This window comes from Muntiacus reevesi, chromosome 5 (genome assembly GCF_963930625.1).
Source record: "Muntiacus reevesi chromosome 5, mMunRee1.1, whole genome shotgun sequence".
Classification (NCBI taxonomy): domain Eukaryota; kingdom Metazoa; phylum Chordata; class Mammalia; order Artiodactyla; family Cervidae; genus Muntiacus; species Muntiacus reevesi.
In genome coordinates this window covers 124,894,067-124,920,161 of record NC_089253.1, presented here as the reverse complement: position 1 = coordinate 124,920,161, position 26,095 = coordinate 124,894,067, and the positions used below count along the sequence as shown (strand labels likewise).

General features: G+C 65.4%; 3 protein-coding genes across 6 annotated transcripts; 1 reads left to right on the top strand and 2 right to left on the bottom strand.

Annotated features, from left to right (window-relative positions):
* Positions 1 to 1,870: 1,870 nt before the first annotated feature.
* Positions 1,871 to 5,863, top strand: GPR37L1 (G protein-coupled receptor 37 like 1). The gene is made up of 2 exons (XM_065937296.1): positions 1,871 to 2,518; positions 4,813 to 5,863. The coding sequence occupies exons 1-2, from the start codon at positions 1,889 to 1,891 to the stop codon at positions 5,617 to 5,619; spliced, it is 1,437 nt and encodes a 478-aa protein (XP_065793368.1). The 5' UTR covers positions 1,871 to 1,888; the 3' UTR covers positions 5,620 to 5,863.
* A 3,111-nt stretch (positions 5,864 to 8,974) lies between these two features.
* ARL8A (ADP ribosylation factor like GTPase 8A) lies at positions 8,975 to 16,612 on the bottom strand. The gene is made up of 7 exons (XM_065937292.1): positions 16,238 to 16,612; positions 12,338 to 12,418; positions 11,659 to 11,732; positions 10,616 to 10,709; positions 10,407 to 10,474; positions 10,159 to 10,229; positions 8,975 to 9,880 (listed from the first exon to the last, which is right to left on the bottom strand). The coding sequence occupies exons 1-7, from the start codon at positions 16,358 to 16,360 to the stop codon at positions 9,831 to 9,833; spliced, it is 561 nt and encodes a 186-aa protein (XP_065793364.1). The 5' UTR covers positions 16,361 to 16,612; the 3' UTR covers positions 8,975 to 9,830.
* A 514-nt stretch (positions 16,613 to 17,126) lies between these two features.
* On the bottom strand, positions 17,127 to 26,095 carry PTPN7 (protein tyrosine phosphatase non-receptor type 7). Of its 4 annotated transcripts, none has more exons than XM_065937291.1 (10): positions 26,037 to 26,095; positions 25,057 to 25,371; positions 24,478 to 24,672; positions 24,143 to 24,227; positions 23,014 to 23,090; positions 21,721 to 21,858; positions 21,393 to 21,503; positions 20,707 to 20,864; positions 19,546 to 19,654; positions 17,127 to 18,875 (listed from the first exon to the last, which is right to left on the bottom strand). In XM_065937291.1, exons 3-10 carry the CDS (start codon positions 24,637 to 24,639, stop codon positions 18,708 to 18,710), a joined length of 1,008 nt encoding a protein of 335 aa, XP_065793363.1. In that variant the 5' UTR covers positions 24,640 to 24,672; positions 25,057 to 25,371; positions 26,037 to 26,095; the 3' UTR covers positions 17,127 to 18,707. The 4 variants fall into 4 exon arrangements, with proteins under 4 accessions (XP_065793363.1, XP_065793362.1, XP_065793359.1 ...); XM_065937290.1 differs by having other exon boundaries at positions 19,546 to 19,659; positions 24,478 to 24,661; XM_065937287.1 differs by having other exon boundaries at positions 24,478 to 24,661.

The window sequence follows — 26,095 nt, the reverse complement described above, 5'->3', positions numbered from 1 at the left end:
CGTGAGTGAGTCACCATGGCAAGTGTGCGTCTTCATCTAGCGACTGTCAGGTACCAGACGCTGTTCTAGGGATGAACATAGACAAGCCCATTTAGTCTGTTACTGAGTCCTCATTACAGACGAGGCACAGAGAGGTTCAGTACTTGACTGGAGTCACACAGCTTGTAGGTGGCAGAGGAGTCAGATCTGGATGGTCCGGTTCCATTCATTGGACAGTGGCGGCCCACGGACTCGCTCCAGAAAAGGCCAGAATCCAGCCATCTTGAGTGGCACTCCAGAGCCGCCCCGAGGTCCCAGCCCTACTCCACCCTGACTCACCCCAGGATCGTTCCTGCGGCCAGTCCTGGGGAATTCCCCGGGACGAGGACGGGGAATTTATGGGACGAAGGAGAGATATTCCTAGCGGATGGGAAATGGTCGCCTTCCACATGGCCTGCCCTGGTGGGGGGCTGCTCAGTCAAGGTCCTGGAGAGGGGTCTTTGTTGGGGAGGCTGACCCACGAGGGGCCCAGGAGGGTGGGGTGCAACAGCAAGTGCATGGCCTCAGCACTTTGGGGTCGGCCGGGAACACACACTGTCTCATAGGAACGCCTCCTGCGGGTCTGTGGGCTGGGCTCTGGCAGGTGGGCCGAGCTGGGGTCACGAGCCAGGCAGCCGTGAATTTCCATCTCTGAGCATCTGGTTCCACCTAGTGGCCTCTGACATCCCCACGGTCCCAGAGAGCCTGGGGAAGGAAGCCCAGGGCCGGCAGGGCCCTGCCTTTCTTCAGCTCAGTCGCTCAAGTCGTGTCTGGATCTTTGTGACCCCACGGACTGCAGCACGCCGGGCCTCCCTGCCCATCACCAACTCCTGGAGTTTACTCAGACTCACTTCCATTGAGTCGGTGATGCCATCCAACCATCTCATCCTCTGTTGTCCCCTTCTCCTCCTGCCTTCAATCTTCAGGCATCAGGGTCTCTTCCAATCAGTCAGTTCCTCGCATCAGGTGGCCAAAGTATTGGAGCTTCCGCTTCAGCATCAGTCCTTCCAATGAATATTCAGCACTGATTTCCTTCAGGATGGACTGGTTGGATCTCCTTGCAGTCCAAGGGACTCTCAAGTCTTCTCCAGCACCACAGTGCCTCTCCTAGGTTGGGGTTTGTGGAGCGCCCACTCCGAGGTGCAGCCGATGGGCACATTCAGAGCAGGGGGTGCAGGGGCTGCTCAGTCACCACCCCCCGTCCTGTGTGTGCCTGGCCCCGGCGCTCGACCTCTCTAGTGGTGGTTCCCATGGCTTCCACGTCTGAGAAAGAAGACAGTGGGTGTAGACCCTCTTCAGGATCCCTTTCCTGCTGAGCTCCTGTATTCTGCCTGATTGAGGGGCTGAGAGTTTTAGCTCTGGAGTTGGACACATCTGCAATTTGAATCCCGGTTATGTGTGGCTGAGCAAGTTACTTTGCCTCTCTGAGCTGTGGTAGTAATGTAAACATGAAGTTTGATGGTTCTATCCGGCAGCCTGGCCCAGTGAGTGCTCACGGACCCCAAGGCTAACAACAGCAGCGATTACCCTGTCTCCTGAGGTGGGGCCGGAGCCCTGTCTCCCCCCAACCCCGTGTGGACGGCCGGGACTGTGGGTGGGCGGCCTCCGAGGGCCCCGCAGGTCTGAGTGCTGCCGTCCGTGGGACCAGGGGAGGCGTGTCCCGCAGGCGGCACAGAGCGCCCTGTGTCCAGCAGAGGGCCCTGCCCTGTCCTGCTTGGCTGCCGCGGGCAGAGGGACGGGGGGGGGGGGGTGCCACTGGAGCCGGCTGGCGACGCCAGACGCCCGGTGGGGGCGGGCCCAGCAGCCAGCTGCCCATCGAGTCGGCCCGGCCTCGCCTCTGCGTGCGGGCAGCCGCACTGCTCATCCGGCCATGCAGTGGCTGTGGCCGCTGGGCATCTCCCTCGCTGTGGCACTGGCAGCCGGGCCCGAAAGGGCCCCTGGGGGAGTCCGCCTGCACCAGGGTGGGCACCAGCCTGTGGCCCAGGAGCAGCCGGACCGGTCCAGGCGAGGAGCCGAGTGGGAGGATGCCAAGGGGTTGCAGCAGTACGTGCCCGAGGGGTGGGCTGAGTACCCTCGGCCCATCCGCCCCGCCACCCCGCAGCCCACCCAGCCCCGGGTGGACGCCAGCCCCTCCCCGGACCAGGCCAGGGCCGCTGGGGGCAGTGGGCAGGAGCCCCGGGGCAACGTGACGGGGACGCCCGGCCAGCGCCTGCAGGTGCAGAACCCCCTCTACCCGGTGACCGAGCGCTCCTACGGGGCCTACGCCGTGCTGCTGCTGGCCCTGGTGCTGTTCGCCGTGGGCATCGTGGGCAGCCTGGCGGTCATGTGCATCGTGTGGCACAGCTATTCCCTGAAGAGCGCCTGGAACTCCGTCCTGGCCAGCCTGGCGCTCTGGGACTTCCTGGTCCTCTTCTTCTGCCTCCCCGTCGTCACCTTCCACGAGATCACCAAGCAGAGGCTGCTTGGCGCCGTGTCCTGCAGAGCGGTACCCTTCGTGGAGGTGAGCGTGCGGCCCTCCGTGGGGGTGAGCGTGTGGCCGGATAGAGCCCATGGGGCAGGGGCAGGGGGCTGCCAGCGTGGGCAGAGAGGTGCGCGAGGCCCCTAAGCCTGTCTCGCTTCTCCCCCAGATTGGTCAGCGAGGCACACACAGTGTGGCTCCGGTAGCTCTCAGGGCCCCCAGCCCCCAGCCCAGCCCCCAGCCCCCAGCCCGGCTCCTGCCCCCAGCCCCCAGCCCGGCCCCCAGCCCCCAGCCCAGCTCCTGTCCCCAGCCCAGCCCCCAGCCCCCAGCCAGCCCCCAGCCCAGCCCCCAGCCCCCAGCCCAGCTCCCGCCCCCAGCCCAGCCCCCAGCCCCCAGCCCCCAGCCAGCCCCCAGCCCAGCCCCCAGCCCCCAGCCCGGCTCCTGCCCCCAGCCCAGCTCCTGCCCCCAGCCCGGCTCACGCCCCCAGCCCAGCCCCCAGCCCGGCCTCCAACACCCCAGCCCAGCCCCCAGCCCAGCCCCCAGCCCGGCTCCCGCCCCAGCAGCCTCGCGGTGGCCCCTTCTCTCCACGCTGAGAGCTCCCCCCCGCTGCCTTAACCCCTCTGTCTTTCCACCCAAGAAGCGGCTCTGCTCTGTCTCTGTTTTCTCCCTCTATGCCCCTTCTCTGACACTCAATTTCCTGCCCCCTCAAGCGGTGCCTGAAGGGAGATTCCAACTCCCTGCAGACCCCCACCCTCCTAACCAGTCAGGTCTGTACCCTCACTGCCGTCACCCTTACTCCATCCTCTGAAAGCAGAGCCCAGGTTCTGAGGGCTGCAGCTGAGGCTGGGGCATATTGGGGTGTCCCTGGGTGGGTCAGACCTCCTTTCCCGTTTCCCTATCTCCCAACCAGGGGGTAGACCAGATGGCCCTTTACCTCTGGGCCCTTCCTTGCTGGGATGAGTACATGGGTGTTGAAGGATGTGCAGATCAGAAGGAGAGAGTGCAATCAAAACAACGCCAAAATAAGCCAAAATAAGTGCATTTGTGTGGGACACAGTGAGGCCACCATGTCAGTACAGGAACACGAAATAAGCCAGCAGCCTTTTGAATGTTTACGTGGGGCTTGGGGGGAATAATGAGGGCTAGAGTGACCGTGCCCCCTCAGAGCCACTCTCCTCCCGGGGGCTCAGTGAGTGGGCAGCTGGCCTGAGCGGGGAAGGAGTCAGGACAAGCGTCTGAACGCTACCGTGATCCTGGTTCTCGCCGCGTCCCGTGAACTAGTGATGAGTTCTCATCGGCACAGACTTGCTGAGGCTTGGGAGGCGGCATAGACCCTTCCCTGCCCTCCCCAGCCCAGGGCGACCACCCAAAGGTGCTCAGACCTGAAGGAAGCCGCCCTGCTGGGCGCAGCTTGCATCTGTTACCTGGAGCTCGGAGCCCCACTGAGCCGCGGGGCTCAGACACGGGGCCTTGGAGGCGGGCAGACCGGCTGAGTGACCGGGGTGGGCACTTCAGCTGCCCCAGCTCGTGGGTGACGGGTGATCAGCGTCACCGTGGCTGAGTGAACTCTCGAAGAATGACAGGTGTGACAGCTAGTGTGCTTGGAATTAAAACGAGTCAAGAGGTGCTTTTTACTAGGAAGGCCTCAGGGAGGGGAGAGGGTGACGCCCTGTGAGGCCTGTCTGCAGAGTCGTGGCCGGGGGAGCCGGGCCCCCCCGACTGGGGTCCCAGACGCCTGCCCCCTCCACCGCCTGGAGGACAGGTCACCGTGAGCCCTCCCTGCAGGCTGGCTGGCGGGTGAGAGGTGAGGGACAGATGCTCTGCTGGGCCCTTTCGTAGGGGCCCCAGGAGGCCCTGGAGTGGCAGAGTGAGCTGCAGGGTTCTGGAGGGCCATCCTGAGAGGAAAGGAGGGGCCGTGTTGTTTTCCTCCAGCGGCCTGGGCCTGCCCGCAGAGGGGGCGGGGCCCCCACAGCACGCCCCAGTGGGGAGGGGAGGTTCGAGCGGGGAGCACCCCCCCGGCACTTGCCTCCTCTCTGCTCACAGGGCGGTCGTCCATGGCCTCGGTGAGCAGCCTGAGGTCAGGTGGGCCGGTCTGGAGGGGCTGCTTCACCGGGTGGCCCAACCCTGGGCCTCTCCGGCAGGGCAAGGTGGGACGGAGAGCCTGTGTCTGCACCCCGCAAGGCTACCTGCCCCCCCAGCCACGCAGCTGGGGGATACGGGCATCTACAGCCCGGCAGGCCCAGGACCCCTGCGTCCCTGCGTTCATCCTCAGGGATGACTCCTGAAGTCCCAGGAGCATGGTGATGACCCCTTCTCCCCCACCCCGTGCCCCGCAGGTCTCCTCCCTGGGCGTCACCACCTTCAGCCTCTGTGCCTTGGGCATCGATCGCTTCCACGTGGCCACCAGCACCCTGCCCAAGGCCAGGCCCATCGAGCCGTGCCCGTCCATCCTGGCCAAGCTGGCGGTCATCTGGGTGGGCTCCATGACGCTGGCAGCGCCCGAGCTCCTGCTGTGGCAGCTGGTGCGGGAGCCCAGCGCCGCCGCGGGCACCGTGGACGCGTGCGTCATGAAGCCCTCAGCCCACCTGCCCGAGTCGCTCCACTCGCTGGTCCTGACCTACCAGAACGCCCGCATGTGGTGGTCCTTCGGCTGCTACTTCTGCCTGCCCGTGCTTTTCACCGTCACCTGCCAACTGGTGACATGGCGGGTGCGGGGCCCACCGGGCAGGCAGCCCGAGAGCCGGCCGGGCCCGCAGGAGCCGCCGGGGGGCCGGCCCAGCAGCACCGTGGCGGGCCTGGCCGCTGTGCACGCCCTCTGTGCCCTCCCCGAGAACGTCTGCAATGTCGTGGCCGCCTACCTGTCGGCCGCGCTCACGCGCCAGACCCTGGAGCTGCTGGGCCTGGTCACGCAGTTCTCCACCTTCTTCAAGGCGGCCGTCACGCCGCTGCTGCTCCTGTGCGTGAGCCGCCCGCTGGGCCGCGCCTTCCTGGACTGCTGCTGCTGCTGCTGCGGCGAGGGCTGCGGCCGGCCGGCGGACCCCAGCGGCCCCCGTGCCAAGCTGCACACGGAGCTGTCTGCCTCCGGCTACTTCCACCAGCCCCGCGAGGCGCCGCCGCTCCTGGCCCTGGGCACGCCCTGCTGAGGCCCGGCCGGCCGGCGGCGGGGGAGCTCTGCCCAGAGGTGGGCTCGGCTCCCCAGGCTGCGGTCCGGGCCTGCCGGAGCCCCTCCCTGCTGCGCCGGGGCCTGCCCACCCATGCTCCCACCAGGGCAGTGGTCCTCCAGGTCCTTAGAGCTACTCTGAAACTCTCCGGATCCTCACCTGGCCCCCGCCCCCCTCCGCAATATGGAGCCTGACCGCACGGCCCGTGTGCCCTTCTCTGCACCGTCCCCCCAGGACCGGGCTCCTCCCTGGGCACGGCCGGCCCCGCGCTGCATGCCGCCTTTGGGTGCCGTCCCCCCCGGGAGGACTTGCCTCTCCGTCCTCCTCCTCCGATGTAGCCCGGTTGGCCTGTCCCCCCCGCCCCCCCTGCTCAGGTGCTCCCCGGTAGAAGGCCCTTCTTGGAAGAAAATAAACTAGGTAGACCCAGCCCTGTGCCACGGGCCTTTCTTATGCCACGTCCTGGGAGTGCCCAGATGCACCTGGACTTTGCCCGCCTGGCCCGTGGCCGGTGTCCCGCCCAGCCTGGGGCGCCATGGCTCTGAGGGCAGAGTGAATGAAAGGGCTTGGAGGCTGGGCCCCTGTGCCCTCAGTTGGGCCTGAACCCAGCTGTCCCCGGGAAGAAGCCTGGAAACTTATCTTCCATGGAGCGCCCCCTCACTGCTCCTCCCTCCGCACAAAGCCCCCATTCGTGGGTCTGCCTCTGAGAACAGCTCTTGTCTGGCTTCTTAGAATGGACTGTTCAGCCCGCAGACGACCCAGCCGCCTGCCCCCCGCCTGCCCCCACCCCACACCCTCGCCGTAGCCAGAGCTCTGACATTCCCCACCCCCCCGAGTCTTCTTTCCTCTCACTGGTTCCTCCTGCAATGGGGGGCCTTCCAGAGGCCCCTGAGCCTCGTCTGGGCCCAGCGAGTTCGGCACAAGGTCAACCAGAGGGGCACCTTGGCTGAGGCCCCAGGAGCCTGCCCTCCCATCTGAGGTGCAGCCCCGGGTCTCCTGGAGGGGAGTCCTCGCTGCCAGCTCTTCCCAGGTCACCCGCGGGCCCAGGAAGGTCCCCAGGGGGGCAGGGTGGTAGCCTGCCCGCGGCTCCCCTCTCAGCTGGTTACCCCACCCACAGCCCTTGGCCTCAGCCTTCTTCCCCCGCGCCCCGGGATCTTAGCGGCCTTGTTCTCTCTCCCTGGCACCCACCCCCAGGACGGGTGACGCCAAGGGAGAGGGAGGCCGTTGCTAGGTGATGGCGCTGCTGGGCGCACACTCTTTGTGCTGTGAGATGCAGGCGGCCTCCACGGTGACCGAAGCCCCCCGCCTCGTCTGCAGCAGCTTAGGATGGAGGGGGAGCAGGCTGGGGGTGGGCCAAGGGCAGGCCGGGTGCTGGGTGCCCTCCCCCACTTCCTCTCCGCCCCCCCACTCCAGTCCCAGATGCACCAGCAGCTTCCTATGGGATGTGTGTGTGTGTGGGGTGGTGAAATGGGGATGAGCAAGGCGGCGGGGGGGGGGGGGGGGGGGCTCCGCCACATCCTATCTGGGGACTCTGCCAAGGGGCACCCTTGCCTCTCCCAGCTCAGAGCCGTGAGAGGAGATGGCGGCCCCGAGGCCTGACTTGCCCCGCTGCCCCAGGCAGCCAACGTGAGTGGCCTGTAGGATTAGTAGCCAGCGGGCCAGCGGGCCTTGGGAAGGAGCCATGGTCCCTCGGGCCTGGCCAGCTGAGGGAACAAAGCGGCATTTGTTGCTTAGGGGTCCTGGGCCTGGGGTGGGGGGGCTGGTTGGCAGTGGTGAGCAGTGGACTTGAGCTGGGTCTTCAGGGAATACCAGCCAGCTGGGAAGGGCCAACCCGCTGAGCCCCCTACTCTCCCCCACACTTGCAGTGAGAATTGCCTCCCTTGGGCAGACTGGACTGCAGTGAAGCGGGATGAACTCCTCACAGAGGCCTGGAGTCACTGGAGGCCTCAGACAGGACTCCTAGAGCTCCAGGCAGGAGGCCTGGCATCCAGCACCTTCCTTCCTGTCCTCCCCTGGGGGTGCAGTTCTGCAGAGCTGCAGAGGGCCCCACTCCCACCACGGTGCATGAATCTGCAGTCTGTCCCACAGGCGCCTGCTGCGTGCGTTGTTTACAGGCGCTGGGCAGGAGGGTGCCTGCTGGGTGAGCAGCTCATCCTGTCTCAGCTCAAGTCCTACCCTTCTCAGAGGACACAGGAGGCCAGAAAGGCAGGTCAACGGATCCCCCCATCCTGCTCTCCAGACCGTGGGTGCTGGTCCTGCCCAGCGCCCCAGGCCACGGCATCACCAGCCACCGAGCAGCCAGGAGGACCAGCCTAGCCCTGGACCGCCTTTCCTCTCCTGAGGGGCTGCTCAGCACGTGTGCACGTTCAGTTGTGTCCAACTCTGCACCCGGTTGGACTGCAGCCCGCCAGGCTCCTCTGTCCGTGGAATTTTCCAGGCAAGAATACTGGAGCGGGTGGCCATTTCCTCCTCCAAGGAATCTTCCCAACCCAAGGATCGCACCTAGTCTGCTGCATTGCAGGCAGATTCACCACTGAGCTACCTGGGAAGGGACCCCAAAGTCATCTGGTTCCATTGGCCAAATTCTATCAAACCTCCCAACAGCGGGGAGCCCCCTCCAGCCAGGCCACTCCTCCCTGCCATCATGATGACCGGAAGGAGCCTCCAGGAGAAAGCCCCGAGGATAAATGAGCTCAGAGCCACCGAGGCAGGCCCGCCTCCCAGGACCCTGGAAGCTGCTTTCTCCCAGCAGAGGTTGGATGAAGCCTGCGTGTAGGGCCGTCCCATTTCTGGGAGGAGGGGAGCCCAGTGGGGCGGGGCTTACGGTAAAACTGGGTCAAGATGGCCCCGGATTTGGGAAGGATTTTCGAGAAGCGGGGTGCAAGGCTCTGAGCTGCTTTGGATGCGGGGGGGGGGGTCTTGGTGGGAGGAGGAAGGGCGCGGCCTCTCCTGGGCAACCAGCAGCCCCGATACCAGCTACCAGCGGCTGAGCGGGTCGGCCGCCGCCTCCGCACGCCGGGCGCTGCCGCCCCTGGGCCGTCTCCTGGCTCCGCCCGCTCCAGGCGGAGCCCTGGACGCAGTGCGCGCGGCATCCCTCGCGGTGGCGCGGCCGGACAGGTGGTAACACCGGCGCCCTCGGGCCGCTGGCAGCTCAGAGCGGGGGACCAGAGGAGGCGGCGGCAGGCAGGAGCCGGGCCGCACGCGGGGGCCGCTCTGTAAAGAGCCATTGTGTGCCCGGGGCAGCGTGTGCCTCCCGCTGGCTGGGTGCGCCCGGGTGGAGGGCTGGAGTCCTGAGCCTACCGGGCCACCGAGGGCAAAGAACTCACACCATGCAACCCCCCAACACAAAATTGTCGTTTATTCTTGTTAGGAGGCAAAAAAATGTACAGTTACAAGAACCATCTTCCAAACAGAGGTTAAATGTGAGCAGAAAAGTGTAAAAAGGAAGAGGGACATCACTTTACAAATCATTAAATTAAATAAACCAACAGAAAACAAAAACCCAAAGAACCAACCCCCCATGCTGAGTTCTCTCCTTGTGCAACTCTGCAAAACGAGAACAGAAAGTGAGGTGGCCCGTGGAGGTGGGGGCCTGGGGAGGGGCGGGAGCTGGAAGCCGGCCGGGCCGGCGGGGAGACCTCGGAGGCGGCCCCTGCCCTCCGCCCGGCTGGGGCCGAGAAGGGAGTCCCTGAAGGCTCGCTCCCATCTGCCTGACATCCAAACACTGCGGGCACAGACGAGGCTCGAGGCTCCGGGCGGCCGCCCCTGCCAGGCTGGTGCCTTTCCGGGCAGACCGGCCCCAACCGACCCCGCCGCTCCCTCCTGCTCTCCCCACCGCCCCTTCCCAGACCTTGGCTGGGCCCTGCAGCATCAAATGGTTGATTTTAGTCTTTGCTTAAATTAAAAAATTAAAATATATATACATATATATACTGTACACACAGGACAATAACAGTGTGGGAAAGGGGAGCGGGAGAGGGGCGGGGACGGAAACGGAGCCGGGAGGGGGAGGTTAGGGGCGGGCGGGAGCCATTTATTTTACAGTCAAACAGGAGTTCAGCAGAACGGGGCTCTGGGCCCCCCCGAGGACCCTCCCCGCGCGGAGCACGGAGGGCGGGCTTGGGGGGCCGCAGGGGGAGCGGGAGCTCGGCCTCAGGCTGGGACGCGGCCCCTGGTCCGAGGGCGCAGCCGCGGTCTCAGCTTCTCCGCGACTTCGAGTGCTGGATAAGCCACTGTAGGGTGATGTCTGGGGGACAAGGGAGCAGGTTACAGGGCTTCGGCGCCGCTTCTCCTGCGGAGAGCGCACACCGGGGGCGGGGGCCTGCAGCTGGGGTCACCCCACGGGCGTCAAAGCCCAGTTCCAACGTCAGACCTGCTCCGACAGAGACGGAGCCCCAGGGGGTTCGCCCAAGACCGCACACCAGTGGACGCAGGGCGGGGGCTTCCTGCCGCCCGCCCCACGCGGGAGCCGGGAGCCACCCCCCCCTCCCCTCCCCTCCCCTCCCCTCCCGCCCCAGCACCCACCGATGTTGTCCTTCTCTTTGCAGGAGATGGAGTAGCAGCAGATCTCGCGGTCCTGGATGGCAGACAGGTTCCTGCGGGGACCACCCAGTCTCCTGAAGCTGCGGCCCAGGGGACTGGGGACTGGGGGCGTGGGGCGGGGGCCGAGGAGGCCGGGAGGAGCGCGAAGGGCGGGCCCGCGGGCGCCACCGCGCGGCCGACGCCGGGAGCGCGCGAGCCCTCCGCTCCGCACTGGGGGTGAGCCCACTCACATTTTCTCGATCAGCTCCTTCTCATCCAGCGCTCCCGGAAGGTCCCGCTTGTTCCCCAGGACGAGCACCTGCCGCGAAGAGAGGACAGGGCTCGGACCAGGGATGCCGCGGCCCGGGCACCCCCCCACACCGCCCCACCCGCGCAGAGCCGGGCCTGCCCGCCATCCCCACGCCCCGGGCCTTGCCCTCCCACTCCACGCGGGGCTGACCGGGATGCCCTGCAGCTGGGGCTTGTCCAGTAGGTTGTGGAGCTCATTCTTGGAGGCCTCAATTTTCTCTTGGTCAGCGGCATCCACCATGTACCTGGGGGACGGCAGGTGGGGACACAGTTGACCCTACAGGCTGGGGTGGGGGTGGGAGCGGCCACCTGGGCTCAGCCAGGGGCTCCGGTGGGACAACCTGCGGGGACCGCGGGGACCTGGCCGTGTCCTGCCCCCAGAGACCCGGAGAGGCTGCTGCTCGCACGGCAGCATGGGGTCCTGTGAGATCAGACCCCAGTCCTTCCAGGAGGGACCCTCTTCTGTTCTCACGGGAGGACTACACAAGAGGGGAGAAAACTGCAAAAGAAGCCCCAACAGGCTTTATGCCCGAAACGCTTTTAAAGATATCAGACTGGGGAGTTGCCTGTTTGTCCTGGCTGCAGGGGTGCCGGTTCCATCCCTGGTCCGGGAACTTGAAGATCCCACATACCACGTGGCCAAGAAACTTAATAATAAATCAGGTTACAGGGTGTAAGATAAGCCACGACGATGTACTTTACAACATAGGGTATACAGCCAATATTTTGACATAACTATAGTGTTACCTTTAAAAATTGTATAAAAACTAAAATTTAAAAACAATGAAAGCTAAACGATCTTTTGTTCAGACACATATATATGTTGTTGTTGCTATTTTTTAAAAGCAAGGGAGGGAATTCCCTGGCAGTCTAGTGGTTAGAACTCCACGCTCACTGCCAAGGGCTGGGGTCAGGGAACGGAAATCCTGCAAGCTGTGTGATGCACCAAAAATGAAAAAGAAAATAAAGTTAAAAAGGAAAAAAAAAGGGGAGTGAACCACTAAATCACATAAATTCAGGACATAAATGAGTCTGAGTCGGGGGAGGTACACGTGGAGACTTCCGCATGAGACGATCGGTGCTGCGGGTCTCAGACTGGACGGTGGGCGTCCAGAGGGTCCGTCCAAGCAAAGGCGAAGCCAAAGCGGCGACAGGGGCTCGTGCCGCCGGCCAGGGCCCATCCCGCGCACTCACACGATGGCGCTCACTCCGCGGCAGTAGCGCTCCCACATGCTTCGGAATCGGGGCTGTCCCCCGATGTCCCAGAGCTGCAGAGAGGGGGCGGCGTCAGCGGCGGGCGGCCCCCGGCCCGGTCGGGCTTCCCCCCACCCGCCCCAACTCCTCGGGCGTCGGTGCCCCGGACCCCCGCCCCCCCAACTCCTCCACCGTCGGCGCCCCGTCCGGCCCCGCTGTCATCCGCTCACTAGGGGCTCTCTAGCGCTCCCCTCCGCTAGGGGGGCCCTCTAGCGCTCCCCTCCGCCTTCCCTTCTGGGCCCCGTCCCGGTCCCGGCTGTCATCCGCTCACTAGGGGCCCTCCCGGTCCCGGGTGTCATCCGCTCACTAGGGGCCCTCTAGCGCTCCCCTCTGCCATCGGCGCGTCCTGGTCCCCGGCTGTCACCCGCTCACTAGGGGCCCTCCCGGCCCCCGCTGTCATCCGCTCACTAGCGGTCCTCCCGGTCCCGGCTGTCATCCGCTCACTAGCGGCCCTCCCGGCCCCCGCTGTCACCCGCTCACTAGCGGCCCTCCCGGTCCCGGCTGTCACCCGCTCACTAGGGGCCCTCCCGGCCCCCGCTGTCACCCGCTCACTAGGGGCCCTCCCGGCCCCCGCTGTCACCCGCTCACTAGCGGCCCTCTACGCTCCCCGGCCGCGCACCTTGATGGTCACGTTCCCCTTGGTGATCTTGCGCATGTTGAAGCCCACGGTGGGGATCATGTCCTCGTTGAACTGTCCCGACTGCAAGGGAGAGTCAGAATCAGGAAGGGGGCAAAATGGCAGGAGCCGGCGCCCGGTCCCCTGTGGCCAGGGACCAGGTCTTCCAGAGTCTCTCCCCCCACCCCCACCACCTCCAGGCCAGCAGGGCGTCCCTGGCGGGTCCCACGTGCCCCCCACTTTCAGGCAAGACGCGGCCCTGGCCAAGCCCAGCGTCCATCTCGCAGTTGGGCTCTCCTGTGACAAAGAGGGCTCTGGAGTGGCTCGGCCTGCACAGAGAGTCCCTCCTGGGGGCCAGCCTCCACACCCCCATTTATGCTCTGGTGGAACAGGTGGGGTAAACGGTCAAGGTTCACACTTGCACAAGGCAGTGAACATTCAGGCCAAATCCGGGTGGGTACGTCAGCCACACCCCACATGCAATGCACAGCAAGCGTTTTCTGGGCTTCTTTGTACTGTACCCATTTGTAGGATGGGTGGTATTCCCCGGGACCTCACCAGACCGAGAGCTCCTTGGGGACTAACTCCATTTCCCATAACCCAGTTTCAGATTCTAACAATTCTCATTTCTCCCCGCTAAACTGTCTCCATGATCTCTAGATTGTTCTAAACTAGCCACAGGCCTCTAACAAGGCCGGACCAAACTCCGCCCAAGGCTGTCTCCACGTTCCCATGTAGGCCTCTACTCCCCCTCGGACACAGGCTGAAGGCAATGTGGCTTCCTTAACCTTGAACCTGAGGGGACAGCCTTGCTCCCCTGTGATGCCACCTTCTACTGCCAGGCGGAAGGTGCCCTTTGCCTCCGGCCACACAGAGCAGCCAGGGGCTCTGATCACTGGCCAAAGTGTGGACATGGTGGTTTCTTGTTCAGAGCCTGTGAGTGTGAACCAAGTCCCCCAGGTCCCAGCTGAATGAGATGGGTGGATTCCCTTTTATCTGCAGGAGTCATCAAGGCCCTCGGATGGGAGCGGGGGCCACCCAAGAGGCGTGCTAGGGATGAGGTGGATTGAGGGGCTTCAGAGACCCCTGAGAGTGCACCCAGTGTGTCTGCACACATTGGTGAAAGGGTCTCTGGTTTCCATCAGGTATCAAAAGGGTCCAAGAGCCTCTAACAGTGAGGAAACTCAGGAAAAGGGAGCGCCCTGAAGAGGCGGCTTCACTTTTGGCCAAGTAGGGAGAAGCATGTGTGATTTACCTCTGCAAACCCCGGCAGGGTGTGGGGGGCGCACCCCCACCCTGAGCATGTTAAGAACATGGAGACTGAGGAAGGGAAGCCCAGTTCTCATTTATCACTCTTCATAGAGGAGCTTGGACAAGACACTTTGACCTCTCTGGGCCTTGAAGTTTCCTTCTGTGAAATGGGGGAGAGGGGTTTGGTTTCCTAGAAAGTGGCCCACAGGGCTCACAAAGAGCTTGGAAATGGTTTCCATATGCGAGGAACCATCGTTGCCCCCTGGCGACAGAACACCCACAGGCTCTCGTAGAAATAAAAAGCCCAGCCTGGCAGAGGGGTGTGCCAGGAGGGCCCTCAGGGAGGCAGGCTCCCTGCCCCGGGATTTCCAGGTCAGCAGTGAATCAGAGCTAAGCTGGAACCAGTCGCAACTTCATTTCTTGGCTAAGGCCTCGGATCTTACAAGCTCCTCCTTCAAGGTCAGCAGGAACCCTAAAGTTGTCTAGTGGAGCGCCCCCTCAGATTTGAATTCCCTCTAGCTCATCCCTCCTGGGTTAGCTATAGCACTTTTAAGTCCTTTATAATGAGTCAAAAATCCATCTTCCCAAGTTTACTCCTGGGTACCTCAAGATCAGTTCTTCCATTGGACAGTCATTCACACTTTAAAGAATTTGAAAATATCTGTCCTCTAGCTTCCCTTGGGCAAAACACCTCCTACTTGCAGGCAGCACAGCCTTTTCAGAGCTTGGGAAGCTGAGGTTTGGGTTCTCTGAAGCACGGAAGTCTCAATGACATTGCCCAGCTCACGTTAGCCGTTTGAGCAGCGGATACATAAACTCAATTTCTATTTACAGTCAGACTCATAGAGTGAGCAGAAAAAAACAAACGGGGAAAAGCTGAGACAAAGAAAGGTCAAATGAAGAGGCCAACGGGATTCAGATCAGTGGTAGGCACAAGCGCAGAGCCCAGGGTCCTGACTCTTTCTTTCTGAAAGACACTCCACTGGGATCACACCCGGGTATGGCCCTGGAGGAGCTGAGAACTCTGGACTCACTCAGACGTGGGCACTCCCACTGTGGCCCACAAGGATGGGTGTTTCTGGGAAGCCTCTTTCCAGGGAAATCGAGGTTGCACTTTTGGGATGTGCGAGCTGAGGTGGCACATTTCATGTCGTGAAGATGAAGGTGTGGCCGGGGGCGGGCAGCCTCCTTGTGCACCTCAGAAACTCTTGACCCTGGTGATGGAACCTGTGACTCTGGTGTTCCGTTCTGACCTGCCAGAGCCTCCTGCTCTCTGGACACGACCAGGACACAGAAGCGCCTGGGTGCCTGCGGATCCCCGCTGGGGACACGGCTTTGTAGCCGCTCCAGGAGGAGCACATCCCCGGGGACCAGAGGTGACGCCCAGGCTGAGCCACGAGAGCAGAAACCGGCCCCCTCCTGGCCTCACCGCGGTCATCTCCCAGCCAGGCACCTGGCCCCTGCTCCTGGAGCCCGAGCCCAAGTCACGCCACGTCCAACCAGGGGTCTGCAACTGAGGGCCAGAGCCTGGGCAGACAGGAGCCCAGACACCACCCTGCCAACAAACCCAGACTGGGCCCCACACGCTTGTCCTGCTGGGTGAGCGGCCAGGAGCCCCTGGGCAGAGGTCATCACAAACATGTTTAGCAAAGGGACCCAGTGCCCAAACACGCCGTCGAGGGGAATCTAACCCCGGCCTCCCTCCGCCCTTCTCTTCGAGGGTGCACAGAACGGGCAGGGGAGGTACCCAGGCCCGCAGTCGCACTTCTCCGCTGACCCACCTCAGGCACCGCCGGTCCACAGTTCCAGAAAGCCCAGACAGGGCACAAGCCGAGCCCTGCCCAGGCCTCCGTCAGCCCCAAGCGCCCAGGGCAGCGGCCCACAAGCGCACAAGCCTGCCAGCCGTGGCCTCCACTGCAGTTCAGCTGCCTTCCCCTTTTCCGAGACACATGTTAACTCCTTCCCCACCACCGCCCTGACTCTAAAAGGCTCACACTCGCCCACCCGGTCCCGGAGCCACTCTCCCCTCTGTCTCCAGAGTGGACCTGCCCCCCACTTCCACCCCGTCCTCCGGGTCCCCACCTCCTCTGCAACTTCCGGGCCAGGCGGGGCCTCCGAGCTCCTCGGAGTGCCGTCCATCCCCCCCGGACCCCCAGTTGGGCAGAGGTTCCCTTAGAGGAGGCGTCTGGGCTGGCGCCGTGGGCCCCGGGCGGATTCCACTCCCCCCAGAGCATCCCTCTCCCCACCACCATCAATAGCGCCGGGGCTTCCCCTTCCGGCCAGGCGGGGTTAATCCCCGGGGTGGGGCTTGGGCCGCCGGGCCCCCTGCCCAAGCCGCAGGGCATCCCATCCCGCGACCCTCCGCGCGGCAGGCCCTGCACTTTCGCCCCGTCATGCGCCCGGCTGCGGTGCGGAAGGCGGGCCGTCTCCGCGGGCGGCGGTTCCACGGGCCTCGTGACACCCTCGGAGCCGCCAGTCCCGGGCCTGGGCCGCGTCCCCTGTCCCCCGCCCCCCGCGCCCTCGGTGCCATCCGGGCCCGGGCGTGCGCCCCCGGGCCCCCGGGGCCGTGGTAGGCCCCGCGCCTCCAAGGCGGGCGGGGACCCGCTCAGCCCGGCGCGGCGGGGGCTCGGGGCCGGCGGCCGGCGCCCGTACCGCGATCACGTTGACGAAGGTGGTCTTGCCGGAGTACTGCAGCCCGACCAGCGTGAGCTCCATCTCCTCCTTCCAGAACAGGGCCTTGAACCAGTCCAGCAGCTTGTTGAACAAAGCGATCATGGTCGCTGCGCCGGCCGCGCCTGGTGCCGGCCCCCCGCCGCCCCTGTTTCCCTCGCGCTGCGGCCGGAGCGGCCCTCCCCGGTGCGGCCCGGCTCCGCGCTCGGTGCGGGCGGAGGCTCGGCAGGAGCGCGCGGCGGCCGACGACTCGCTGCCGGGATCGGCGCGCCGATGGGTGTGGCCTCGGCGCGTCCTCCCCCCGCCCGGCCGCCGTCCTCCTCGCCGCCGTCCTCCGGCTGCGCCCGCGCGGCCGGCGGCCCTGCTCGCCCCCGAGTGAGCGCGCTCCTCCGCGCCGGGCCGGCGGGCCGAGCCGCGGAGCGTTGGGCGGGGCGCTAGGGGCGCCTGGGGAAAGGAGCTCCGGTTACTTTTCCCCTTCACGAGCTGCCGCGTCCTGACGGGCACCCGTCCGGTGTTCCAGGCTGTGGGTCGGAGATGGGCGAGGGCGCTGTCCAGCGGGAACATTTCCAGGTTGGACGATGGTGGTCCGCGGCCTCCCAGGAAGTGGGAGGAGGTCTCTGGGATCTTTTGTTCCCTGCGTCCTGGCCTCTGAGCATCTCTGGGTACCGAGCCCCGATCTCTCAGAGGGTGCCCCGCGGAGAGGAACAGCCGCCAGTGAGCGCTTTGTCAACCATGATGTACCAGAACTCCCTGCTTATAAGCCTCTGGCCCAGAGTGGCTTTTACTAGGACCACCGTGATACTAGACAGAGGAGATCCTGCCAGGCGGTTTCCAGGGAGGCACGTTTGTGGCAAATGGAAAAGTTGGCCTGTGCTGGGTAAAAGCCATAGCTGCAGTCAGGAGAGCCACCGGTGGTGGTGGGGGCCTACCGAGGTGCTGCTGTCCCCGGGGCCCCAGCCGCCACCCCGCCCTGGTGTTTGACCTCCACGTGTGTTCAGGTGTGCCTGTGGTTTTCATCAAAGATGCGTAAACTTTCAAATAGCAGCCATACCTGCCAAACCCACCAAGATGACCCCATGATCAGTTGCCAGAATGGTGGGATCGCAGGGTCTCGGCCTGCGGAACATCCGAGTGGTCACACGGCCTTTCTAGTCCCTGCTCTTGGTTAAGTTCCTCCCCAGCACCCAAGGAACACCTCGGTCTCCCCTGCCCCCCGACAAGCCCACTCCATGGTCACTGTTCCTCATGTCCCTGGAAAGGCTGTAAAAGTGCACATTCCGGGGTGCAGGGCCGCCTGTCCTTGGTCTGTGGATTCTTACCCTAATTGCTGTGAAGGGGCCCTGGAGGCATGAGGACAAGAAGCAGCCTTTATTTCCCCACCTGTTATTCGCCACGGCCTGTCCTCGGGTCTGGACAGGTTGGGGCAGCAGCACCCAGGAGGGGGACCCGCCCATCTGGCAGCTTTCCTCCTGGGGGTCTGAGCTCTGCGGGCAGCGGACGTGCCTCTCGTAGGGCAGGAAGGCCTCAGGAGGAGTGAGTTCACTCCCGGGTGGTGGTCAACCCTGAGATTAGGTCTGGGGGGCCCTGGGCCTCGTGTTGACGAGAGGCACGGAGGGCAGTTAGCTCTCCAGGGTAAACTGTGGCGGACCCTGTTCAGCCTGAGCCCCTGGCCCACGTAGCTGCTCTAACCCAGGATGCTGGTGGAAACAGGCGTGCCGTCCAGGCGTGCTCCGCAGGGAGGAGGGCGTGGCGGGACTCTCATCTGGAGTCAGGCAGTGCTCTTGGCTCCTTGCTCAGGTCTTGTGTTCTTCCTGGGCACGCGCGTCCCTCCTGAGGCTGGCAGGCAGGCTGAGGACGCAGGGTCTCCCAGGGGAGTGGCTGGGGCAGGCGGCTGGCAGGTATGGAGGCAGGGGCAGCAGTCTGGACCGCGGGGAGGTGTTCCCACACTTTCCTTCTAGAGGCTTTAACTGTTTGGTCTGGTCACTTCTGTAGCCTGTTCCCCAGACCCCAGTGTGGGCATGGGGCTGTTCTGGTTCTTGCTCTCTTGGGGGTGTCCAACCTCTGATGTGGGGTGAGGAGGCAGAGACCCTGGCAGGATGCTGAGGACGTGGTCAAGTCAGCACCAGGCTTTTCCCACCTCTGGCCATCAGCCTGTTCTCGGGCTGGACCAGGGCGGGTATGATCTTGGGGTCATGCTCTCGCCAGTCCCAGGAAGGGGGTACAGCGGAGCAGCTTCTGGGCACCCTCAGGTTGCTCTGCCCTGGTGTCAGCAAAGCACCAGGTCCATATCCAAGGAGGAGACTGAGGCTCTCACATGGGGGTCACCCCTGTGTCCACTGGGGGCATCTCCAGGGGGCAGGGGCATGGGCAGTGCTCAAGAGCCGGTGTCTGGCCTCGTCTTCACTGGCCAGCTTCCTGGGACCCCAGACAGGCCCCCTGGGGATACCCCAGGTCACAAAGACCCCTTTCCCGAGGCCCCCTTTCCCCAGGCCCGGGGAAGCGGCCCTGGGCAGGGAGGGCTCCGGGTCAGGGGCTGGGCTCCTCTGGCAGCTGGGCGGCGAACAAGGCCAGGGTGTGGTGCAGGAACTGGTACTGCTCGGCCGTCTGGATCATGCCGCCCCTGCAGGGAGAAGCGCACAGGCCCTGAGCTGAGGTGGGCGGGGTGGCCCGACCCTCCCGAAGGCCTGTGGGCACCCCTCCCAGGGGCGTCCTCTCTGTGGCAGGCCGGGACTCCCCCCACTGCCCCCACCTTCCCCCCGGGGAGGGCCCCCCGTGGCAGGGCTGTCTGGCCAGCAGGGATGTTCCTGAGCCCCAAGGCTTCGTCTCCCCAATAATCTTAGAAGCAGTGACTCCCCAGACCTCGCGTTCCCGATGCTTCCCCACTGGTGAGCTCGTTCCTTATAGCAGCTCTCTGGGGAGGGGGCCGCTGTCTCTCTGGGTAAAGACGTGGGGACCCAGGAGACATAGAGACAGCTCAGGGGGGTGTACCCTGTTCTGTCTACACCAGTGAGCTTCTGCCGTTGCCTGTGGCTGTCTTGTTTCCAGAACCAACCATCCACTCTCTCCCCACCTTCCCCACCCTGAAGAAGGATATTTGGAAAAAGGGAAACAAAAAACAAACAAGACTGAAAGCTCAGGTGAATCCTATTTAATAGAGTGTCCTGTTTAACTCTAGCCCCCCCAGCTAAATTCTAGATGGAGATTCTGGCCTGGGTGTAAGGTGCGAAGCTCCTGAAGCCCAAGGGGCCAGCTTTTCTCCCATAGGACATGCCCGGAGCCTAAGTGCCCACCTGTCCAGTCGCAGCTGGCACACGATGCCCAGGACGTCCACCTCCCCTTGGGCCTTCAGTTGTTGGCAGCCGATGCGGGTGGCGATGAAGCAGCCGGTCCGGCCGATCCCTGCGCTGGGTCCAGGGGTCCAGGGTAGGGCGGGGCGGTCACGGGGGCAGGTGGGCGGGGAGGGCAGCGGCCACGCCTCGGGTGCGCCAGCGTCCTCTGACGGCGCCGCTCGCCCATTGCCTGCCCGTCCTGCCCCCAGTCGTCTCCCCCTGCTCTGCCCTGCCTTCATCCCTTCTGGAAGTCTCCCCTCCCACGTGAACCCCTGGCCCCCAGCATCGCCGGCTGCACCTGTGGCGGGTCCACAGCCCCCTGCCTGCGCGTGCGGCCGCGTGAGCTGCTGAGGACGGGCCTCCCGAACGCTGTGCCTCTTTCGAGTCTGTGCCTGCCTCACCCCTCCGTCCGCCCGCCTCTTAGCCCGAGGCCCCGGGCCTCTTCGGTGGCACACCTGGGTCTCTAGGCCTGTCCTGGGAGGCCCCTCATCCGCACGCCCGCTCTTACCCTACAGACTCTCAGCCCGCCCCGGGCCCCGGGCCCCGCGCCCTGACTGCCCCCCGCCTCCCGTCAGGCCTCGGGAGCTGCAGCTCCATCCACCGGGTGCTCCCTGCTGCTCCTTCACTTGTTCATTCACCTCCCAAGTCTTGGCTTGGCCTAGCGGTCCTTCCTCCCAGAAGGCCTTTTCTGGCCAAAGTCTGGTGGGGGCGACTTGGTTCTGTGCCCCCCAACACCCCCTGTCACATTTCATCCTGCTGCATCCTGTTTTATCTGTCTCTCCCACCAGACCGTAAAAGTGGGCAGTAGCCAAATGGTCTTGTTCACACTGTCTCCTTAGCATCGAACGCTGTGCCTGGCAATGACGGGCTCTGAGTGAACATTTGTGGAATGAATAAACGTGCGCCCTGGCAGCAGGGAGAGGGTTGGTCTCCTCCTCCCGCGGAGCGGGAGCTGCCTCCCTGGACTGCGCCTGGGTGCCCGGCCCACACGTCTGTGTTCCACACTTGCCGGATGAGCTGGAGATCCCTGTGTGAGTGAGGCCCGGGCCGGCCCGCCCCGCTCCACGCAGAGCCCCTCCGAGGGGCCCTGTGGGGAGAAAGGGTTTCCCTGGGGGTGCATACCTGCAGTGGACCACGATGGGCCCAGAGCTGGCGGCGGCCTCAGGGCTGTCCTCCACCTCAGCCACCAGACGCAGCAGGGGCCCTGCTGACTCTGGGGTCTGGTGGTCGGGCCAGGCGGAGAAGAGGATGTGCTTCAGGGCTCGGCACTGCTCCTGGTGCTGGGCGGGGGCGGGGCGTGAGTGGGGGCACGGGACGGGGTGACCCCGAGCGGAAGACCGGCCGCCGCCTGCCCGGGCTCCCTCCTCAGACACCCCCGGGAGAGCGCAGAGACCTGCGCTCAGGTCCTGGCCCCGCCTCCCACCAGCACAGGCCTGGTGGGCGTGTCCCTGAGCCTCAAGTTCTTTGCCCTGAACACGGGGCTGTGATGCTCGGAGGCCAGAGAGCTGCTTAGGAGAGCGGAAGGCGCCTCCGGTGACAGGGGCTTAGGCGCGTTCACATGTCGTTAAGCCTCTCATTGAACTGCCGGACTCCCTCCAGCAGTGACTCCAGGGCCCGCCCCCCTCCCCACGGGTATGGTTGGCACCCCCCTGCTGGCCTGGAGGGGCCCCAGGATGGCATCTGCGTCCCTCTTCCGGGCCCAAGCAGCTCTGCAGACGTGGGTTCAGGCAGGTCTCCCTAAGCAAACCTGAGACTCCCAGGGAACCTCCAGAGAGGGGCGGCCCAGCACCCCCCGTGGCCCCAGGTACCTGGATGGTGAGTGTCCGCACGGTGTATTCCGGGCGCTCCCGCACATCCTGGACGCGGATGCGGAAGGGCCCGTAGGTCTCCTCCTCTGTGGGCCAGTAGTGGACGCATTTCTGGGCGGGGGGAGCTGGGAGTCAGGGGCTGGGGTCTGTCGGCTGGAACAGGGCCCCCTGAGGCGTCTCCCTGCCCCCCTGGGGGGCTTGACACCTGCAGATGAAGTGCACGCCTCCCCCCGCCCCCGGCTTCTGGCTGGGGTGGCCTCCGTGGCCTGTGACTCAGGGACTGACAGGTGTCTTCAGCCCCCGGGGCCCTGCCTGGAGCCGCCCCCACCTCCTTGCCCTCTCGGAGCTGCGTGAGCATGACGATGAGGGGTGCCTCCTCCTGCCACACCATCTCCCAGAAGTCCGACACCGTGTTGGGCATGGGGCCCTGGGTGGCGATGTAGGCCTTGTCCTGCCCGCCATAGCCCTGCAGGCGGGGAGGCAGGCGGTGAGCATGAGGCCCGGGGCGGCCCGAGCTGCAGGCGCCGGCTGAGACTGCGGCCCGACACGCGCACCAGGGACGCACACACCGGGAGCCCCGAGCTGGCTGGGACGGGCTCTGGGCGTGGAGCACAGCCGGGGCCCAGCTCTTGCTCTGCTGAGGCAGACCAGGCCTCGTGCCCGCCCAGCCGCTGCAGTGCAGGTCAGACTGGACAGAGCGTGCTGCGTTCAGTCCTTCGGGGCCTCCGTGAATGGTCCCTTCTACTAGCACCGAAGGTGGGCAAAACCGTTGCCCCTTGACTCGCTACTCTGTGGAGTTAGCGGCAAGGTGTGGCACACCCCTGCCAGCCCCCTTCCTCCCCTTCAGAGCCTCCTGCTCCTCAGGGGATGGGGGATCCAGACCGTTCACTGGCCCACGCCTCACCCCGGGGCCCTCAGTTCAGTTCACCTCTGACTCTTTGCAACCCCACGGACTGCAGCACGCCAGGCCTCCCCGTCTGTCACCAACTCCCGGAGTTTACTCAAACCCATGTCCATCGAGTCGGTCATGCCACCCAATCGCCTCACCCTCTGTCGTCCCCTTCTCTTCCCGCCTTCAGTCTTTCCCAGCATCAGGGTCTTTTCAAGAGTCAAGTTTTCCGCACCAGGTGGCTGACGCGGGCTGTTCACGTCCGCTCCTGCAGGTGTCCCACCCCTAGGAGCCGCTAGAGGGCGCAGTCTGCGCCTGCCGCCTCCCACCCTGCAGGCCGGAGGCCGGGCCCTGGGGCAAGGCTAGGCGTGGAGTCCACCTGGCCTCCGGTTCCTTAATTCCTTGACTTCAGCCGCCTCCAAGAAGGAGGGGCTGCCTGGAGCAGCAGAGGCAGAGGGCAGGGAAGGGGCCAGGTGCCTCACTGGGCTGCAGACCTGGGAGTCTTGGGCTAGGGGGCCAGGGCCGCTCTCCGCAGAGAGGCTGGCAGGTGTGGGGGGGCCAGGGGCAGAGGAGGCCGGGTCTCCCTTCCAGCACCGGACGTCTGCTCTGTGCATCCTGGTGTCCTGCTCCGGCAGCTCATGGGGTTGGAGCCAGGACGCCAGGTGCCCGCTGTGCTGGGGGGTCTCCTGGGCGGGTCTCTGGACACAGCACCCCTTCCCCCCAGCAGCTCACCCGGATGTAGTTGGCATTGATGTAATTCCCATCCTCCTGGCTCTGTGCCCGGCCCAGGCAGACTCGGCTCTGGGGGTCTAGGAAGTGAAAACCAGCAGAGATCAGAGGGCAAGCAGGAGAGCAGCGGCATGCAGGGACGGCGAGAGGGCAGCCCTGTGCCGGTCGAGGCGCCGCGCCGAGCAGACGGCCACGGCGTTCCTGAGCAGCAAAGGCCCAGGCCAGGGCGGCGCTGGGGAGGCGCCGGGCGGTGCCGGCGGGACAGAGAGGCGGAGGTTGAGAGGTGCGGAGAGGGGTCGTGGCAATGCAATAAAAATGGAAAGAGAGAGACGGTGGAGGAAGTTTCTCCTGAGAAACCCCGCTGGAACTCAGGCTTCATCCCACGCCCGCGCGACCCTGCGAGTCAGCCTCTAAGGGGGCCTTTCTCCAGCTCCAGTCCAGGCCCGATGAAGAAGCTGGCTCCCAGGGGCCAGCTGGTCTGGGCGGAGGGCACCTCGGGGCCCAGAGCAGGCTGCCTCCGCCCCTTCCGTGGGCACTAGCAGGCTGGCAGAAGGCTGCGGCCTCCACACTGGGAGCTGCTGGGGGCGGCGGGTCAGATAAGGCTGCTCTGCGCGGAGCGGGGTGGGCAGCCTTCCGGGCCTCATGGTCAGCAGGCCCCGCGCGTGCCTCCGAACACAGGAGGTGCTGACCCGGGTCTGTCAGCCCCGTGAACCCTGCCTGCCGCCTCCTCACCCCTCCGTCTGAGATCCTCAGCACCTCTTGGGAGCCGTCCGTACGGGGCTCGTCGCCTGCAGACGGTGCTGGCCGTTTCCCAGGCGGAGGAACAGGAGGAAGGTGCCTGACACTGTGACCGCAGGCGCGCTACATGAGTTCTCTGTGACTCGGTTTCCTCATTTGTAAAGTGGGGGTTAGAACGCCACACACCAACTACCCGGGGCCACGCCGAGCAGTGCTGGCCCGCAGAGAGGGCCTAGTCTCAGGCTGGCGTGGTTCCTGACCCCTTCCCTGGCCAGGGCCAGGCGGGGGCATCCCTCTGTCAAAAGACGAGGCCCCACGCAGGGCAGCCCCCTCCTGGCTGAGGCTGTGTCTCGCCCCCTGAACGCCACCACCCCAGCCCCACCGCAGTCCTTACTTGGCAAGATGGTCTTGTATCGGTCCTTGGAGGCATGGCCAGGAATATCCAGGTCTTCAGGGCTGACGAAGTTAGAGGGGATCCTCTGGCGGGGGCGGGGGAGGAGGTGTGTGAGCAGTGGCCCCCTTTGCAGCCTCCCTGCCCCCGCTTCCCTGGTGGAGGGGCCTCGTTCCCTCCCGGCATCAGGAGGCGGGTCTGGATGGGGTGCAGGGTGGAGGGTGGAGCCTTCTCCTTCCTGGAGCCCCTGGGGTTCTGTCTCCCAAGGACCCACGGGGACAGGCCTGCCAGCTGCTCCCAATCGAGAAGGGCAGTGACCGGGGGGCCCTCGTTCTCACCAGGAATTCCTCTTCCAGCTGCGTGGGGCTGGGCGGGCGGTGCTGCAGGGCCTGCCGGCTGAGGGGGCGCCCGGCCGTGCGCAGGAAGTGCAGCGTGACCTCCTGGGGCGTGCGCACGGAGCAGATGGGCTCCACGGCCCCCAGGGACCGCACGTCCAGCATCAGGGCCACGTTGGAGCCGCGCCTGCAGCGAGACTGCATGGTTGGCCTCGACAGTCACGGCTGTCCCAGCACGCCGACGGCGGGCTCCTGTCTCCTCTCGACCCCGAGGCCCAGCCCCCGGCACCCCTGCCCCTCGTCGGCCAGCGAGGAGGCCCTGAGCCCAGCAGCTGTCTCCAGCTGCCCCCACTTCCCATTCCTGGCCGGGCCCCTAAAGCTCAGACCCACATCCAGGCCTGGAGGCTCCGGGCCCCTCGAGGGGTGCTCAACCCAGCCTGGGACTTGGGGCGCAGGCGCAAGGCTGACACAGATATGCAAATGAGCAGTCTGGTTTCCTTTGCCTGGGGAGGCGTGGGGGTCCCACCGGAGGGGCGGCCGAGGGCAGCCCAGCCGAGCGGGGCCCTCCTCGGAGGGTCTCACCTCTCCTGCAGCCGCACGTGCTTCCTGGCCGGGGCCTGGTCTGGCGGAGGCTGGGTCATGGCTGCCCCCGAAGGCGACTATGATGGTGAAGGGAAGGCCGGGGCGGTGCTCTGGAGCAGCCCCGAGCCTGGACCATGCTGGGGGCGGCGACCCCGGAGCTCACGCGGACATGCGGCTTGGCCTCTGGGCCGTCGGGCGGCCTTCTGCCCTCGGGCACCTCGGGTCTCCTAGCTGTCTTCCGCTGTTCCCCAGGAAGTGGTGGTGTGGCTCTGTGGGAAGGCCAGGATCTCTGCAGGGGCGTGGGGTGGCAGCCGCCTGGGGTTAGCGGGAGGGCGAGATAAAGGGTCACGACGGGGGCCGAGATAGGATGGGATCCGGAGGAATCTGGAGGGGCAGGGTCCAGGGGGCGTGCGGCCGTTCTGGGTGAAGGGTGGGCTCACGCCCCTGGGTCTGCAGGAGCCTCCTCTGGATGAGAAGGTGGACCTGCGTTGTGCTTGGGACAGCCAGCCCTTCCACCCAGGATCCCCCAGCCTCTGGGGTCTCCGGCCCGGGAGGGTGCTGCCTTCCTGCCGCCCATCCCCCGCCCGCCGCAGTAACCGTCACAGGAAGTGGCCTCACCGAGCCCGCGAGCGCAGGGCCTGGGGAGGCAACAGCTGGGGGCACAAGCCAAGCGCAGAGGTGGCGGGGCGCCTCGCCGAGGGCACGGCCTGCCTCCAGGCCAGGGCCTGGCTCGAGCTGAGCTGGGGTGGTGGGGTCGCCGCGCCTGCGGGGTCCGGGCGGGCAGGGGCGGTCGCAGCAGGACGCCTGTCCGCCCTCCCCGGCCTGCCGCGCCCTGCCTGCCCTCGGGGCCATCAGCGCCCCTGCCCACCTGGCGGGTGACCCCCACGCCCTCCCGCTCGCCCTCCCGGGGACCCCCTCCCGGCCCTCCGTGTCTGCCGACCCGGGGCCTCGGGGCTCCTCCCCGCCCCTCAGGTACTTACAAGGTGGCCGTGGCCCCAGGCGCCTCTTGCCAGCTGTCTGTCTGTCTGTCGGTCTGTCT